Source organism: Vipera berus (assembly GCF_964194415.1).
Source record: "Vipera berus genome assembly, chromosome: 5".
In the NCBI taxonomy this organism is placed as follows: Eukaryota; Metazoa; Chordata; class Lepidosauria; order Squamata; family Viperidae; genus Vipera; species Vipera berus.
Genome location: NC_138207.1, coordinates 17,700,850 through 17,720,101, shown reverse-complemented (window position 1 = coordinate 17,720,101; position 19,252 = coordinate 17,700,850). Strand labels below are relative to the sequence as shown.

Genomic DNA, 19,252 nt, shown 5'->3' with positions numbered 1-19,252 from the left:
CCTAGCAGTTCGAAAGCACGTAAAAATGCAAGTAGAAAAATAGGGACCACTACGGTGGGAAGGTAACAGCGTTCCGTGCGCCTTTGGTGTCTAGTCATGCCGGCCACATGACCACAGAGATGTCCTTGGACAAGCACTGGCTCTTCGGCTTTGAAATGGAGATGAGCACCGGCCCCTAGAGTTGGAAACGACTAGCACGCATGTGCGGCATTCCTGCCGTCACATGATTATAACTTGGATGCTTGGCAACCTGCATTATTTATGATGGTGGGAGTATCCCGAATCATGGGATCATCGTTTGCCATTCTACCAACAAGCTGAAAGTCGGTGGGGGAAGCCAGATTCAAGTAACAATTTACAAATAAATTAACAAGATTCGCTTAGCCCCCATGCTACAAGGGTCATAAAATCAGGTGTAACTCTCTTAATGACATCACTTAGTCAAGGAAATTCAGGTCCCATTGTGGTCATATGTTAAGGACTACCTATATACTTAAGTATATACTACCTATGTACTTAAGAAGCACAAATTATACCAATAGAAGTAAGATTGCAGAAGAGTTGCTCTTTTTAGTCTTAACGCCTCAATTTGATGAAGCCTTCCCTCTCAAGCTCATTATGACATCCAATCTAACTGAAGAATACTTAGAAGTATACATCAGTTTTGAGGAGGATTAGGAACACAATACATGTGCTTTACACCTTACTGTTTCATACTTCTGTGAAGCTGCGATTCAGGAAAATGCCTTTAAATATATCATTTCAGGGGAACAGACCATGTTTTTCAAACTGAAACAGACTATCATATTTTATCATTTCAGCAACTGATTCTGAAATGACTGGTGTTCTTATTCAGAATGTAATAATCCGAGATGTATTATCAAGTTCTTTAGTAGTTATGATAAAAAATTCACACCAGTGCAGAAAGCAAAATTACAACCTGCATTGTTTCTCTTCTCACTTTTAATAAAATGCATTAACTTACAAGTATGTTAATGTAATTTATTGAAATATCCTAAAGATTTTAACATTGGAATATTACACATGCGCTATTCACCCAGCTGGATTTATGTCCAAGAAATCCACTTGAGAGTTTAAATCATATAAAAACCATATTTATAATAATTACAACATACACACAAATACAAAAGCTACAGAATAAATGCTTTCAAGCAGATTAGCTATTGCTGGATTGAGATGCAACTATTGAAATAAATCCAAATTCCCAACATTGATTGTTGTGATTATGCTACAAACACCTGAAAAAGTGCTCACGTGTGTTAATGCAAGGCACACATATGAAAACACTCCTGAAAGCGGGGTGGGTGAGTGGGGGACACGATTATATTCATAAATGTTCTGTAACAGGATTTATTGCTAAAGATGCATTTTCATCTTTGTTATCTGGTTCTCCATAACTTGGTGTCCAGTAGTAATGCCGCTTAAGGCCATGGGAGACTTCAGCAAGATATATACGTCCATCCACTTCATATGGCTCAACATCTGTTCCGGTTGGCTTCAAACGGCCACTTTGAAGCAATTCTGCAAATGCCTGAAAAACACAGTATATGAAGTTGGCCGCTTTTGCCAAAGTGGCACAGGAATACTTTCAGTAAGAAAATAAAATGAAGAATGCAACATACAGTATGGCCACGAAACATGTGGATGTAGTGGGTAGAAAGAGAAATCTTAAGGGACAAGCGGAAGACTGCCACAAAAACAGCAGTCAAATGAAAGTAGAATATACTAACATAATAGGTCGGAAGGGACCTTGGAGGTCTTCTAGTCCAACCTCCTACTCAAGCAGGAGACTGTACCATTCCAGACACACGGTTGTCCAGTCTCTTGAAAATCTTCACTAATGGAGCACCCACAACTTTTGGAGGTAAGCCTTAATTTCTCTTTAGTTCTAGGTTAGATTTTTCTTCAATGATCTTCCACTTGTTACTTCTTGTCCTGCTCTCAGACTCTTTGGAAGAATCATTCAAACTCTTCATCTCTGTGACAGCCCCTCAAGTTTTGAAAGATAGTCATCATGTCACCTCTAGTCCTCTCTGACTAGACATACCCAGTTCTCTCAACCATTCATCCTACTGTTTAGCCTCCAGCCCCTAAACTTTGTTCTGCTCTATATTCATATCTAGGGTCTCAACGTCTTTTTTGTATCATTGGTGATCAAGTAGCTTGAGTCCAGGGAAGAACTGTAACCTGAGAAAACGTCAGGTTGACCCTCCTTAATTCTCACAAAGATAAGGAGGGAAGAAGCGCATTCAGACTTGCAAAGTTTTGTTATACATAAACTTAAAAGTAGTTTTGGCCTGCATGGCTTTGGTTTCCTACTCGGAAGGCCTGCTAGTCGTGGGGAACTGAACCATTCTTTCACACCGTGTCTGCCTGGTCATCTCAAATCAAGACCATCACCTCAGATGCTTTTCCAACCCAGGACAAATGGACATTGCAGAAAGAATCAGTGAGTAAGTGGAGATGTTGTGCTGTTTTCTCTGCACTGAAGCCAGATCTACACCAACCTCACTCACTTGCAATCCTGGCTGCCCTTTCCTTAAAAAAAGATAATGATTATCTTACTAATTGACAATAATAATTCACTGGTTGGAAATAGATGGAATAATAGAACAAAATGCAAAAGATAATCCCTACTGGGTGCATTACACCATCCATATTTTGGCAGACTAGAGATAAAGGAAGAAGAGAAAGGAGAAGACAGGTATGAAAGGAAGATGATTGCCAGAAAATATATCAGGTTGTCATATGTTGGGATACATTTCAGTGCAAGAGTTCAAAAAGTTTTTTTTAAAAAAAAATAGGTTTCATATCAGGTGAGTAGAGATTCTCCCCCTGAGCAAGATTATAAAAACAGGGTTAGAATGGTGGGATACACCCATTAAGCAATATTTTATTATAAGCCTCTTATTTAAAAATATTTGCATTATATGCAACGAGGAGAAAAAGAAAAGAGGGCCACCATATATACATACGAAGAGAAACAATCTATGTTTCATCACTCAGTTATTTAAATGACAATTGCTGGCTTGGTTGTTTAATTTCCCATTTTTTCATATTATTAAATAAACTGACTTAAATGAGTTTCTTTAATAATATAAAAAAGTGGGAAACACTGAGGTTAGCAAATGTCATTTAAAAGTTGTAAACCGCTCTTCCCATGGGGCTGCTTGGACTGAAATGCACATTGAGAAAGCCTCAATGGCTGTGTTCAGACAGCTCCTTCACCTAACGAAGCACAACCTGGGCTTATGCAATGTGTGAACCCAATCTATTGCCCAAATGTCAGTTGTCAACAGAAAGGAGGACAAGATGTCTGGCCTTAAGTAACAGGTGGCAACACCATTCTTTCTCTGCAAGGGGCTGGCAGATGGAATTGCTTTACAAGCGATGAAGATGACTGTTACGAAGGACAACTAGTTCATTCTATCTGCAGAAACCTGTCAGCAGAAAGGCATACCACACAAGCAGCTTCATCAAATTTGTTTCCCCAGATGTAGATGTACGAAAGGACAGGGTTTGTTTTCATGGCATCTGCAAGTGCCACCAATCCTGGTCCAGATATGTTGTTGTACGTCACTGCTAGCCTAAGAAAAGGATATAAATCAGAAAACAAAAGTTTTGGAGCAAAGTTGACCAGCCTTGGCCTTTTTCCAAACTTCATGAGAAAATATCTGTATATTAGGTGCAACTTTGTTCTCCACCTTTAAACACATCTTCTACCATTATCCAGAACCACAAAGTCCCATCTTGTTTTCTATCCCTTTTTACACATGACAAGAGTTTATGTTAATCCACCTCTTGATGCTAATTTCTCCTTTGTTTGATGATTAGGAACCACCTGGAAAATGTTACTTTCCATTTTCCTGAGGGCTTCCTACCTATGTTCTGATATCTTGGAGCAGGGGTCTTCAAACTTGGCCCTTTTATGACTTGTGGACTTCAACTCCCAGAATTCGTCAGCTAGGCATGCTGGCTAGGGAATTCTGGAAGTTGAAGTCCACAAGTCATAAAAGGACCAAGTTTGAAGAACCCTATCTTAGAGTTATGGATGAACTAGACCACTATGACTTTCAGCAAACCATGGCTAAAAAAAACCATGACCTAAATGGACATACGAAAAGCTACATCACAGACCCAGGTATCAGCACACTGAAGAGTGATTACAGGCAAATGAAATAAGCTGGGAAAGATTTTGGCACCAGGAGACTTAAGCTGATCCACTAGCAGTAGTCACGCAGATTCAGATGGGTTCAATTTTCATTGAAGTTTAATTTTGTTCAATTTTGTTGGAAGAAACTTGAAACAACCCACTTAATTTCTCATCCTAGGATCACAAAAGTAGACAGATATTTTGCCATGCCAAGTACTTATCTAAACCCAATCTTCATAAAATTGGTTATGGGCATGATTTTTAGGACCTTTAAAAAAAATCCATAGCAAACAATGAACACAATAGGCAAATATGCTGATTTTTTTTGATGTTAAAACATTTTAGTAGAGCATTCTAAGTGTAGCTGTTGTGCTTCCAATAATGGAACGATTTTTCCATATATTTTTTTTTATTTGTTTCAGACCTGCAGTTTTCAATACTCTGGAATAAAAGTTTTTGTATACTAACGCTTGGAGGGTCCGATTATGTGTAGCAAGTGCGTCACTCAGGTAGAAAGCACCATCATCTTCTATCCTGTTAAAATTAAGATCTACAATCTCAAGTGTGCTGTTTTGTTTTAATAGCCGTCCTAGAAACTTCATACCATCTCGGCTAATTTTGTTACTGAAAAGAGATAAACATAAAATATTCATTTTAAAAGAATGAATTGTGTTCCAGAGGAGGAATTGTATTGCAGTCCACAAAGGTTAATACCATAATGTACTCTTACACAATCAACAGTGAGAGGGCATTACAGAAAAAATATGCATAGTTGTTTCCTAAATAATACATATTGGCAATTAATGCTTTAATGCCATGTTGTATTATAGAATTGCCCTCCTTTCCTGCAAATTGTTCAGAAAGGCTGGGAAAGCTATCAAGTGCATGTGTATTTATTTATGAACATGCCGAGTTATATGATTTAAGTTCCACTGATTTCTTTAGGTCTTCTCTAGGACTACACCTCAAACATCGTGCCAACTCTGGGCACCATCTTTTAGGAATAACACTGAGATACTGCAGTATGTCTCGAAAACAACCAAGATGTTAGAAGGCCTGGAGAGAAAAAGTCTTTTAAGAAGTGATTGTGGGTATGGTTTGGAAAATGGAAAACTATAAGAAGACATGATAACTGTTTTTAAGCATCTGATGGACTGTCATGAAGATGAGGCAGAATTGTCCACCATTACATCACAAGCCAGGGTAAGAATAAGTTTAAGTTACAAAGTAGTAGAGTTCTATTGGATATTAGGAAGAATTTCTTAAAGGTCAGAGCTGCTCAAGAATGAAACTTCAGGAATTAGTGGTTCCTCCTTCATTGGAGGGGTTTAAATAGAAACCAGTCATCTATTCTCATGGTGGAGTTCTGTGGAAGGAAGAGGATTGGAATGGATCAGTGGTATACATGGACTTGAGCTCCCATAACTTTCGTCCACTACCCATGCTGACTTCAGAGTTCTGAGACTTGAGGTTCACGCCAAAACACTGGAAATGGATAATCTCCTAGAATCAACTGACTCAGGAATTCTGGGTGTTGAAGTCCATGACTCATAAAAGAGCCGAGGTTGCCTACCCCTGTCCTAGATTTTTCCAACCATTTCATTGTATATTTCTACTCAAAAGTGAATCCCACTGTCATTAGATGGCTTTATTCCTAGGAAATGGGATACAAAATCACAACCTTCATCTGCACCTAAATTTGGATATAAAAGTTGAAAGCCACAACATAACTTTAACTACTACCCAATGTTAATATTTCTTTTCTAGCACAGTTGTTCAAAATTAGTACTGTTGAAAACCAGAACTTTGCAAAGTGTTAATTGCATCCATTTCAGTAGAATTTGCCATCATATCCCAAATATCACAGTTCTTGAAATGTATGCACCCACATGCTACATTGGACATTCAAAAAATCTCAACATACCTAAAACCTGTTAAGTTAGAGAAGCTGGGTTAAATGCAAGAGAAGTCCAATTGTTTCTCTCGTACCTCCCTACAAAGGGGGAATATCAGCAGGCTTGAGAAAGAGGATGAGAAACAACTAGAGGGCAAAAGTTTTCAGAATTACAAATAGTATTCAAAAAGAAGCCCTGTTGCTAAAATGCAGCCCTTAATCCCTAAAGGAATTAAGAAAAAATGGAAAATTAAGTGAGAAAGCAAACTGAAATATATGAAAATCTATAGAGAAACATTCTACATTACAGCTAGTTGCTATGGGCCCGAGTGTTTTTATTTTAATGCTATTCTAACAAAGCAATGTGCATTGTTCAAGGCTCTCTTACCAGCTGAGATCAAGATATCGGAGGGTGTTATTGTCATACAAGGCATCACACAGACGTTCAATCCCAAAATTCTTCATTCCATGTTTACATAAATGCAATTCCACCAAGGTGCAGTTGACTTTCAGCATGGAAGCTATGTGGATAGTGGTTTCTTCCTGAAGTTCCATATTATTAAATTACATTTTGAACCTATTCCAGGTAGCAATAGCAACAGCACTTAGACTTATATAGCGCTTCACATGGCTTTACAGCCCTCTCTAAGCGGTTTACAGAGTCAGCATATTCCCCCTACAATCTGTGTCCTCATTTTACCAACCTCAGAAGGATGGAAGGCTGAGTGAATCTTGAGCCCATTAGGATCGAACTTCTGGCAGTTGGCAGAGTTAGCCTGCATTACTGCATTCTAACCATTGCGCCATCGCAGCTCCTAACAGCAGCCTACCCCAACCTGGTGCCTTCCAAGTGTGAGGAGGGGAGATATGTTAAAATAGGTTTCATCTGGATTTGGCTAGTGTAGAGTCAAAATGCAAGGAAACTTGACATTGCCTAACATTTTTGTCCATATTTATAATTGTTACCATCCATTCTTCCCTGGGGGGAGGGAAATCAACTAAATTTTAGGGGTGTTTTCATGGCCATGTGTCATTGCTACTAAAACTGCCCAGCATACTCACTTCTTCACTGTACAGAATTGGCCTGTTGAGATTTATAGCTTTAATTGACTCATTGTGATTCAAAACAGTTGCCAAAGCTATCATGCTCTGCGTACCCTGAAAATAAAAAATAACAAATCCAGAAAAAGCCAACTCAGCTCCACAGTCAACAATTAAATTCATTTTATATTCTGTTCAAAACCTTAATGGCAGATCTTTGATGGCTTTGTACTGTAAACATGGCTGAATTATGTTTTTCTTTTTGACAAGTCTTTCAAATAATTTTGTCTTAACTTACTTACCAGGTCACAGTCTGCAAAATCTAACTTCTGTATTGTGTTGTTGATTTGCATCATAGCTGCAAAATACATTCCTCCTTTATTTTCAATCTTGTTGCCTGTCATTCTTAAGTAACACAGAGTGTCATTCCTCTAGAAGGAAAACTTCAGTTATTTCTTTGCAACAGTTTAATTTGGTCTTTCTCCATCTGGCACCTTCCAAAATCCCTTGCCCGCATGGCTATTTTCCAAACTTTTGCATATGCTACAACTTTAAGGTTTGTAATTCCCACAGGGCAGCTTAAATATTTTAGCCCCACCTTCCTGGATGATGTCAGGCCGAGGAAGAGACTGGTATTATCCCTGATATTCTAAATTAGGGTTTTTCAATCTTAATTAATTTGCAATTTTAAGATCTGTGGAGGACTTCAATTCCGAGAATTCCTCAACCAACATGCATTCTGGCAGTTGAGGTCCACACATCCTTCAAGGATGTTTGTCAAGGTTAAGAAACATTGTTCTCTATATTTGGAAACTTAGGCTTTTTCCTAAAGTCATTTAATTGCCGTTAAGACGGGAAAAAAGCAAGTAATCAGTGGAATGACTTGCCTCCAGAAGTTGTGGGTGCTCCAACACTGGAGGTTTTAAAGGAGAGACTGGACAGCCATTGGTCTGAAATGGTATAGGGTCTCCTGCTTCAGTAGGAGGTTGGACTAGAAGACCTCAAAGGTCCCTTCCAAATCAGTGATACTGTTACTACTGCTAATGCTTTATATTGTTGTTTTTTACAGTGTTTTAAGCCACCTAGAGTCACCTGATGGCAGAATGGGTGGCACATAAACTGTGCTTGCATGTGTGAAGCAGCCTTCCTTGAAGCAATGAAACAGAAAGGCCTGTGTCCTTAGTGATAATTTTTCATTTGGATTCAGTTCTGCATTTTTTGTCCTTTAGCAAAGAATTAAGCAAAGAAAGAACTCAGCATCTGCCATTTGAGTGATAGTCTCCCTCTGCCTAAAGTAGGGTTGGGGAACTATGGCCCTTTTCCCACCTTTTCCCCACCTCTGGACTGTTCCTGCACAGAGACTGTAACAAGACTGAATCCACTCTTCTCCCCGACTGTCTAGTTCAGGGGTAGGCAACCACGGCTCTTTTATGACTCATGGACTTCAACTCCCAGAATTCCTGAGTCAGCTGACTCAGGAATTCTGGGAGTTGAAGTCCATGAGTCATAAAAGAGCTGAGGTTGCCTACCCCTGGTCTAGTTTGAATCCACCAAGTCAAAGACTTTACATCTCAATGTGTCTTCCTCCAAATGGGAAGCTAACACGGTTTTCTCTCAAACTGAGCCACTTACATGCATTGCTTTAGCTATGAATTCTGCTCCAACGATACCAATGTCATTAAACATCAAATTGAGGTACAGCAGGGTCCGATTATCCTACAACACAAGGACATGGAGTGTGTTGCTAATGTGGTCTTCCATGGGTCGCTTTCACACACACTCACCCACCAAAGATTGGTTTCCTTATGATGAATGCACATTCCAGTTTCGTCTGTAGACCAACACTTGCAACATGTTGGCTGAGAGTTAGGACTCAACGGTTACATGGCTCCAGGCAATCTCCCAACTCAGGTACAGATTTGTGCAGGATTTCTGCAACCAGGTTACATCTGAGCTCTCTGTAGGTTACTCTGTTGATCGCTCCATTTAATTCAAGCTCCATGCCACACCTCTAAATGACATAGCAGCATTCAATGAGATAAATAGCTTGGGGACTCACATAAGCCACCTAAGGCCTGCAAGCCATTTCCTGGAATTCTCCTTTAACACAAGAGTAGTATTAGAGGTAGGTCCTTCACTTACCATTCATTTAGCCACCATTTGATTTTTTTTCAACAGCATTTGACTTACGTAAAGTGACATACAGTCAATCCTCGCATTTACAACCCTCATGTGATCAAAATTCAGGCAGCTCGCAGCATGTGCTTATGACAACTGCAAGATCCCAGAGTCATGCGATACCATTTGCAATCTTCCCAGCTGGCTTCCAACAAGCAAAATCAATGGGGGAAGCCAGAGTCACTTCACAACTGCACAATTCACTTAACAAATGCAGTCATTTGCTTAATGAGCGCGGCCAAAGAAGGTGTCAAACCTGGGCGCGACTCATTTAGCAACCATACTGCTTAGCAACAGAAATTCTAGTCAATTGTGCTAATAAATCGAGGACTACCTAAACTAGGCTGGCCCAATCTCATCTACAACCCCCTGTGGCGATGCTGGGTTTATGAATTCTAGAATTTCCACCCTCCAAGGAGAGACTGAGAGTTTAAATTGCAGCAGACATGTAGGGCAAATGCAATTCAAGCCCAAGAATTTCAAGGAGCAGGGATTTCTGATAGATACCTGAAGGAAAGCGGCAATGTTGACTGCACCAGCGTCAGTTAAGAGATTGTATCTCAGGTCCAGCCCTGAAAGAACCATAGGATGCAGAAATGAACAGATGGTAGTTGTAATCTCTTTTGTAACAACACCTTAATATCACCCCATCACCCCATTGGCTTTCTCTAACTGCAACATTCATTCATGAAGCCTAGTCTTGCCTTATTCCAAGACCTAATCTGAATGTCACACAGGATGGAAAGTGGGATTTAACAATGGTTGCGCTCTCTGATTGTGCTTTTTTGACATAACGGGGAAATCTCTATGGAGATTCTCATTCATCCAGGTCAGGGCTGGTCCCAAAGATGCTTTTATTTTAAAGGCAACTGGATATTCTGATTTTTATTTCAGACATTCCACTTCACACCCGAGAATCTTTTTCAGTTCTGTGAACCTGAAAAATCAGAATGTCCAGTTGCCCTTAAAATAAAAGCCACCTTTGAAATAAACAGAAGAATTTAAATTTCAAGTCTTCCTTCAATTATACCATCTGATTCTAGAGGCGCCTCTTTAAAGTATTAAATTAAAACAAGGAAACATACCTGTAAGAAACACATTGTTCATAAAGACAGATGCAAGGATCTGAAAATCGGAATCGGTCACTTTCTCTACAGGTACCAAGCGGTTATTCCCAGCTATTTTAACCGTTATTCTTTTGGCCAACCTGTGATAACACAAATAGAAGCTCTTTTTCTTGCGGCTCTTTCATTTTATTTCACACTAATTAAAGGGGAGGTTTAAATATTTTTCATGGATTTGCAGAGAGTCCTCTTTCTCTTTCCTTGAGAGGAAAAAGATATTCATAATCTGAAATGCATCCAGGTACATAGATTTTTAAAAACTATCTACAAGTCTCACTTGATTTGCTCTAAGCTAAATGATATCATGATGCAATCTCCCCTTGTCCAGTGCAGTAGATACTTTTTAGCATTTAGGGAGCTTGTCCCAGTATTTCACGCATAGTATCTTAGTAATTTTATTGCTTTGGCAAGAAGGCAGAAAAGCTGTCCTATTGTGTCACAGGATTAGTTCAGCTAGCCCAGAATTATCAATCATTTGGCAAGGTGCACCGTGGGTTTTAGGCAGAGTCCCCCTCTCACCCATCCTTAACAAGAGCAGAGATTGAACCACGTATTCTCTGCAGGAAAACCCTGAGTTCTACCACTGAAGGATAACTTGTTCAGCATTATCCCCAGCTGGGCTGCAGAGATTTCATATCGAAGGCGCCTCTGGCTCTTTTTTATCATCATCATCATCATCATCATCATCATCATCATCATCATCATCATCACAATAACGGTAATAACAATAACAATATAATAAAGTTGGAAGGGACTCCAACTAGTGGACTCCCAAGATCCCTCTCACAGTTGCTACTATTTACCTGTGCATTTGGTTTTTCTTACCAACATGTAGAACCTTACTTTTTTCGCCATTGAATTTCATTTCGTTAGATAGTGCCCAATGTTCAAGTCTGTCAAGATCCTTCTGTATCTTAAGCCTTTTCATAGGAAGAATGAGCTGTTCAGCTGAGCCATGCATACAACCTCAAAGGTCCAACGCTGTAATTCCAAGCCAATTGCGTGCTTTGCAACATGCAGGCAATTCTGCACTGAACTACAGCATTCTGTTATTGGAAAAAGTAATTCTACACGTCTCCTTCAATTTCCAGACTCTCACAATTTTCTTATGACTTTGCCAATAAATTCTGGGAGCAATGCCGAATAAAGATCTCAACAATCTCACCAGTAGTACTTGGGAAAATCTGAGAAATCTTCATTGGGAACTGGATGCTAAAGTTTCTTAACCTTCCTCTGGTGCTACCTCATTCCACAATATGAATACATAGAGACACATCCGCATACAGGTAATCCTCAACTTAGAACCGTTATGGAGGCCGAAATTACGGTTCTAAGTCATGACAATCATAAGTCGAGGCACCCACGTGATCGGCCCAATTTTAAAACTTTTCCTGTGGCAGTTGTAAAGGGAATGCAGCTATCTTTAAGTGGACACGGTGGTCATTAAGTGAGTCAATGCATTCTTAGGGCGATTTTTGCAACAAAAAAAATTCCATCGATTACATCAGGTGACTGTGGAAGATGGCAGCCCGTTGTAAAGGCAAATGCCCCGAATGCAGTCATGTGAGTGTAGAGGGTGTTGCTCTTAGAACTTTGGAACCAGATCATGAGCGCCTTTGGGCAAGGTGAGTCCCTCTGAACAGTTGCCAAGTGTCTAATCCACGGGTCTGCAACCTTGACAACTTTAAGACTTGTGGACTTTAGCTCTCAGAATTCTGGGAGCTGAAGTCCACAAGTCTTAAAGTTGTCAAGGTTGCAGACCCCTGGTCTAGTCATTAAGCAAGGACTAACTGTACTTTGTATCAGTACTGAAGCTTGCAGAATCCAGCTTTTCCTGCTGCCAAATCATAGCTTTCGAAAACCTGCCAGGAATATTTAATGAGTTATTGGCTTAGTTTTACTAGGTTGCCTTACGCTTCATCATGGAGTTTCACTTCTCGGAGAATGCATTTTATAAACAGGTTCACAGGCTGCTTTAGTTCTCTGCAGGCTTCAGAATATTGTTGATCCAGGCTCATGCATGCTAGCATGCTGGTCTAAAATGGAAGGGAAGATGAGGGGAAAAAACGTCACCGGCTCTATAGCATCTATGAAAAAAAAGCATCACCATCATGTAGAGAGGACTCACAAGAAACCCTCAGCTGATTCTGGGAATGTTTACAGAATCTTCCCGCAAATTGGAAGGAACTAGCAGCAGCATACATTTGGCCTCTAGAGACCAATCCGGAGCCCACCATCCAGGAAGTTAAATTTCTCAAACTTGGTAACATGAAAATATGTGGACATCAATCGCTGGCTGGGGAATTCTGGGAATTTAAAGTCCCACATGTCTTAATCTTACCAAATTTGAAACATTTTTCTACACGATCACCTGGAAAGAAGTAAATGGGAGTACTCAACTTACATAACAATTGAGCCCAAAATTTCTGTTGCTAAACGAGAATTGTTAAGGGAGAAGTGCCCCATTTTACCACCTTTCTTGCCACCGTTGTTAAGTAACGCACAGCAGTTGCTAAAGTCAGTAACATGTTGTTATGTGAATCTGACCTCCCCATTGGCTTCACTTGTCAGGTGGTTGCAAAAGGTAGACTATATGACCCCAGGACACTACCGCCATCATAAATATGAGTCAATGGCCAAGCATCTGAATTTTGATCACGTGACCATAAGGATGCTGCAATGGTCACAAGTATGAAAAACGGTCCTAAGCAGGGGTGGGATTCAGCCGGTTCGTACCACTTCGGCAGAACCGGTAGCTAATTTTTTGTTGACCAGGCCCAGGAAAAATGGCATCCACACAGAGAACCAGTTGTTCACAGATTTGAATCCCACCACTGGTCCTAAGTCACTTTTCCCAGTGCCTTTGCAACTTCGAACGGTCACTAAACAAACTCTTGTAAGTCAAGGGCTCCAGTGCTTTTTTTGTAAAAGAAAAAGGTGCCGGAACTCACACATGTCATACAACCCACCTTGCCTACCCTACAAGGTTCCACCCAAAAAAGGTGCCGGAACTCCGTTCTGAGCGTTCTATGAGAAAAAAAGCCCTGGCTCCCTGTATGAAGGTATAGTACTGGCATAGGGGCCCAATGTGAGCCTACCGATGCTCACTTGAGTATCTTTTTCTTCTAATTTCTAAAGGCCCATATATATCTGGGCATTCTCCGAGTTACAGATGTTCATTTGACAACCGCCAGGCATACTTCCGAGTACACGACTAGGAGAGGAGAGCATGAAATGGAGAGGGGAGAGCCCTTGCCATGCAGCTCTAGCATCCTGGAGCAGGGACTAGCGCTTGCCTTGACGCTGCCTTTCCTCCTTCCGTGGCTGCGAAGCGATGCTTGCAAAGATCCGGCTGCTCGAGAGAAACACCCGCTGCCCGGACCGCGGTTGCTATGGCGACCACACACGCTTTTCGAAATTAGCATGCGCCGCCTCCCTTTCTTCCCCCCTTTCCTCACGTGGCAACCGTCTGAGATTGGATGCCTTTCCTTGAGAAGCGGCCGAGGCTGCGGTTGGCCGCGTTCGCACATTCTGAGTGGTCTCTCAAGATGGCCCTCCCTTGCCAGTGGTTTGTTAGGAAGAAAAAAAAAAATAGGAGGAGGAAGGAGCAGTGCTTTGAGCCCCCGCATGAAAAACGCGGGATATTAATAATCAATAAATCGATCGTTTTGTCCTGCCTTTTAACTCTTGCGAGGGCTAGTGGGAATTTGATCCATTTGCTTTCACTGAAGCTCAGGCTTAGGTGTGTGAGAAAATGTCGAACATCGTTCCTTGCCTAGTTAAGTACATCTAAACCGGGTCTTCAAACTTGGCCTTTTTATGACTTCTGGGAATTGAAGTCCACAAGTCATAAAAGGACCAAGTTTGAAGACCCCCCCCCCCGATCTAAACTCAATGACTTCCATATCTTAGCACCATACAGTATGTATGCATGCATTGTCCCTCCTTTTGCATAGTTTCTGATCACGCTCCACAATAGCCCACTAAATTCTGCAGGAAAAAAAAAGCAATTTCCTTTCACTTGAGGTTGACTCCAAGTGATTTCGTAGATATCTATGGAGTTTTCTTGGAAAATAAAAGATTTGCCTTCTGGAGTAGGCTTTCATTTCCCAATCTGGACTGCAGCTCTGCAATGTCCCTCAAACAAATCTGATTCTAGCTATTTGTGTGATCATCTGAGCCATGGCCTTATGGAGAAACGCTAAAAGTTGAGAGTCCTCAGGTTGAGAGTTCTCGGTAAATGGCTGTCTCACCTTTTTAAGATCTCCAGAAAGCACAAGCAATAGAATACAGCCAAACTAGAGTCTTGGACTTTAAAAGAGCTAATTTCAATAAACTTAGAGAGACCTTGGGAAGAATTCCATGGATGAGAATCCTAAAGGGGAAAACAACTCAAGAAGCTTGGAAAATTTTGAAAAGTGAGATAATAAAGGCCCAGTCTAGCACAATACCAACAAAGAAGAAAAATAACAGCTTTCAAAAGAAACCAGCATGGCTGCATAAAGAACTCTGATAAACTGAAAGATAAAAAGGATAAGTATAAGTGGAAAGAGGGGCACATAACTAGGGCAGAATATCAGCAAACAGCCCGTGCCTGCAAAGATGAAGTGAGGGAAGCTAAGGCTCAAAATGAACTAAGGCTTGCGACCAAAGTCAAAAATAACAAAAAAGCTTCTTTCAACATATAAGAAACAAGAAAAAGTTAAGGAAATGATTGGTCCATTAGTGGGGGAAAGTGGCAAGAAGGTGACCAGCAACAGGGAGAAAGCAGAACTATTTAACTCGTTTTTTGCATCTGTCTTTACACAAAGGGGAAAAACAGTCCAACCTACCAAAACCAGTGCCATAAAAAACAGAATAGAAACGCAAGTTAAGATAGGCAAGAAAATGGTAAGTGAGCACCTGTCCAGCCTAGACGGGTTCAAATCACCAGGACCAGACGGATTACACCCCAAGGTTCTCAAGGAACTGGCAGACATGATCTCAGAACCACTGAACTATATTTTTCAAAGATCCTGGAGCACTGGGGAACTACCAGAGGACTGGAAGAGAGCTGATGTAGTTCCCATCTTCAAAAAAGGGAAAAAAAATAGATCCAGGAAACTACAGACCTATCAGCCTGACCTCAATACTTGGGAAGATTCTGGAAAAGATAATCAAACAACAAATCAGCAAACACCTTGATGCAAACAAAGTTATCACTAAAAGTCAACATGGGTTTGTCAAAAACAGATCATGCCAGACAAATCTTATTGCATTCTTTGACCAAGTGACAAAACTAGTGGACCAGAGGAATGCTGTAGATATAATTTACTTGGACTTCAGTAAGGCATTTGATAAAGTAGATCACAACCTACTACTTGATAAGATAGAAAAATGTGGGTTAGATAGCATCACCACCAGATGGATTCATAGCTGGCTGACAGGCCGTACTCAGCGTGTGGTCCTCAATGGAACTGCATCTACATGGAAGGAAGTGTGTAGTGGGGGTGCCCCAGGGCTCTGTTCTGGGCCCAGTGCTCTTCAACATCTTCATCAACGATTTGGATGAGGAACTCATCAAATTTGCAGATGACACCAAGCTGGCAGGAATAGCCAATGCTCCAGAAGATAGGCTTAAGATACAGGAGGATCTGGACAGACTTGAACACTGGGCACTATCTAACAAAATGAAATTCAATTGTGAAAAAAGTAAGGTTCTACATTTAGGCAGGAAAAATCAAATGCACAGGTATAGTATAGGTGGTACCTTGCTCAATAGTAGTAACTGTGAGAGAGATCTCGGAGTCCTAGTGGACAATCACTTAAATATGAACCAGCAGTGTGCTGCAACTGCCAAAAAAGCCAACATAGTGCTAGGCTGCATTAACAGAGGGATAGAATCAAGATCACGTGAAGTACTAATACCACTTTACAATGCCTTGGTAAGGCCACACCTGGAATACTGCATCCAGTTTTGGTCACCATGATGTAAAAAAGATGTCGAGACTCTAGAAAGAGTACAGAGAAGAGCAATAAAGATGATTGGGGGACTGGAGGCTAAAACATATAGGGAACGGTTGCTGGAATTGGGCATGTGTAGTTTAATGAAGAGAAGGGTGAGGGTGACATGATAGCAGTGTTCCAATATCTCAGGGGCTGCCACAAAGAAGAGGGAGTCAAGCTATTCTCCAAAGCACCTGAAAGCAGGACAAGAAGCAACGGATGGAAACTAGTCAAGGAGAGAAGCAACCTAGAACTAAGGAGAAACTTCCTGACAGTTAGAACAACTAACCAGTGGAACAACCTGCCTCCAGAAGTGGTGAATGCTCCAACACTGGAAGTTTTTAAGAAGAGACTGGACAGCCATTTGTCTGAAATGGTATAGGGTTTCCTGCCTGAGCAGGGGGTTGGACTAGATGACCTCCAAGGTCCCTTCCAACTTATTATTATTATTATTATTATTATTATTATTATTATTATTATTATTATTGTTGTTGTTGTTGTTGTTGTTGTTGTTATTGTTATTATTGTTATTATTGTTATTATTGCTATTTATTATTATTATTTATTATTATATTTCCCCTTTCTAGATACTAATTCAGTTAATATAGTCTGAGGGCACTTCTACCAAGGGTATGGATCTGCTCATTGCTCATTGCTTTCATCAAAATTGAGCTCAGCCTATTTATTTCTATGTCAATTACAACTCAATGTGCTCTATTTTGCAGGATACAGTTTTGGAGATCCACCATGCTTTGAGCTGAACTATTTCTTCATTGCCAGCAAGTTCTACCAATTTCTGCATTCCAGCTCCTTAGCAATTTCCATTCCTCACAGTTTGCCAAACTACCATAGGATCATTGTTATACAGGATATTGGTAGAGTCTGAAAATAGATTGCTATTCCTTCCTTCCTTCCTTCCTTCCTTCCTTCCTTCCTTCCTTCCTTCCTTCCTTCCTTCCTTCCTTCCTTCCTTCCTTCCTTCCTTCCTTCGAATGTTGTGTCAAGAGACCCCTGTTTTTGTGGTCTTCTCTGATAGCTGAAGAAATATTTGTCTGCTTGTCAAGAATTCTCTGCTTCTGCGGAGTAGAAACTTCTGTGAACCATCTCATTCTCAAAACTAAGCCACCTAATACTAGAGCAGTAAACTAGTACTAGATCAAAGCAAAGTACAGAAGGAAGTTGCAACTTATATTGAAAACATCACTTTAGCCCTTTATTAAAAGGAAAGAACCACAAGAACTGAACATTGATCATAGTGTAAATAGAGCTCACATTTGATATATAACAGTTGTTGGAATTCTTTTGTAATGGCTTCATAGTTTTACTATAATGTGCTTATCTGTATTTTTGGATCCTGGCAAATATATTTTTGCAGTATTTTGTCTTACGAGCTGAGAGAACCTGGCAATTGCCAGCATAATTTTAAATTTTGAAGTTTTTACAAAAATCTATTGGAAAATCACCAAGCATTCATCTGGATCACTTTCTTTGCCCATTACATTTATATGAAGATATTTCCTATTGGCTAAACCACAGTGACAGCAGCTAAAATCACATTAATGTATGTCATGATTTCTTTTTGTTTTGTAATAATTAGAGGATACAGAAAAGTAATGCACAAGAAGCTTAAGAAAAGCAGTAAGCCAAGCAGCTATCTGCTTTTTATTGGCTCTACTTCCACAGAGAAATAACAAGAATTTATGAACATGACCAGTGCTTCAGAGGGAAGTATCTCTCTGAGTACAAATAGATCTTCAGAACTGATTCAATCAAAAATAGCAGCCTACAGGAAAGCTCGATCAACAGAGTAAGAATTTCGGTAGCTATTAATACTTTTCAACCATTCCTTACCTAACTGTAATTTTGTTGGCTTTCCATACAGATGCAAGTCCAAATTTAATTCTTGCTTTATGCCTGTGGTGGCGAACCTATGGCACGCGTGCCAGAGGTGGCATGCAGAGCCCTCTCTGTGTGCACACAGGCTGTCGCCCCAGTCCTAGGCTTTCAACTGGGTTTTATAAAACCTTTTCGCTTTAGGCCTCTGCTGCCGTGTGCAAAGAAAAAAGGTTCAATCAATCAATCAATTTCAACTCGCGGGGGAAAAAAAAGATCTCGCAAAGTTGGAATTGATGGATTGAACTTTTTAGTCCCACCCAGTCTGTCGTTACCACCGCAGTCACGCCCACCCAATGGGCCACACCCACCCAATGGGCCACACCCACCCAATGGGCCACACCCACCCAATGAGCCACACCCACTCGGCACCCGATGATACATAAGTGGGGTTTGGGTTGCAGTTCAAGCACTCGGTCTCTAAAAGGTTCGCCATCACTGCTTTATGCTATCAGCTTATTGGGGAAAAAAACTTGTTAATGCTTGGATAGGCGGTGATAGGAGAGGCATATCCTAATCTGGTAATATGCACCAATGCTTCCAATGCTACCTGTCCGTTTCTCAGCATACTTGTACTGTGATAAACTACCTTAGGAATGGTTTGGCACTAGGTCTGGGTTTCTGTATATCAGCTTAAGAAAGCCGACCTTTAAATAATTGAGTGTATGCAAAGTTCTTTCGAGCTACTGGCTTTATTTCCATCATTTTTCTGTACCTTGGAAGCTGAGGTTGACTCTGAGATGGAACTGTCCATGGGGGAACTTAGTTGAGTTGAGCTTGAGGCAATCATGTTTTCTATTTCTACTTCCTTAATATCAGTTTCTGCCTATCCAGTCTTCAGCATGAATGTCAACTGCTACGGAATAGTTTATGACATCAGTGGTCCATCAGCGAATCAGATTCAATCTTTATTTGAAAAAGGCAAGCGTCCCAGAATCTGACAGTTGTGTCAGGAAGCAAGTG

At 40.6% G+C, this 19,252-nt stretch overlaps 1 protein-coding gene across 1 annotated transcript; it reads right to left on the bottom strand.

Moving 5' to 3' along the window:
• Nucleotides 1-1,348: 1,348 nt before the first annotated feature.
• Nucleotides 1,349-12,441, bottom strand: LRRC34 (leucine rich repeat containing 34; the record flags this gene model as incomplete). Its single annotated transcript, XM_081329908.1, has 10 exons — nt 1,349-1,552; nt 3,482-3,608; nt 4,643-4,798; nt 6,457-6,611; nt 7,131-7,226; nt 7,412-7,540; nt 8,742-8,825; nt 9,795-9,859; nt 10,373-10,494; nt 12,326-12,441. 10 exons carry the CDS (start codon nt 12,439-12,441, stop codon nt 1,349-1,351), a joined length of 1,254 nt encoding a protein of 417 aa, XP_081186034.1.
• Nucleotides 12,442-19,252: the final 6,811 nt, after the last annotated feature.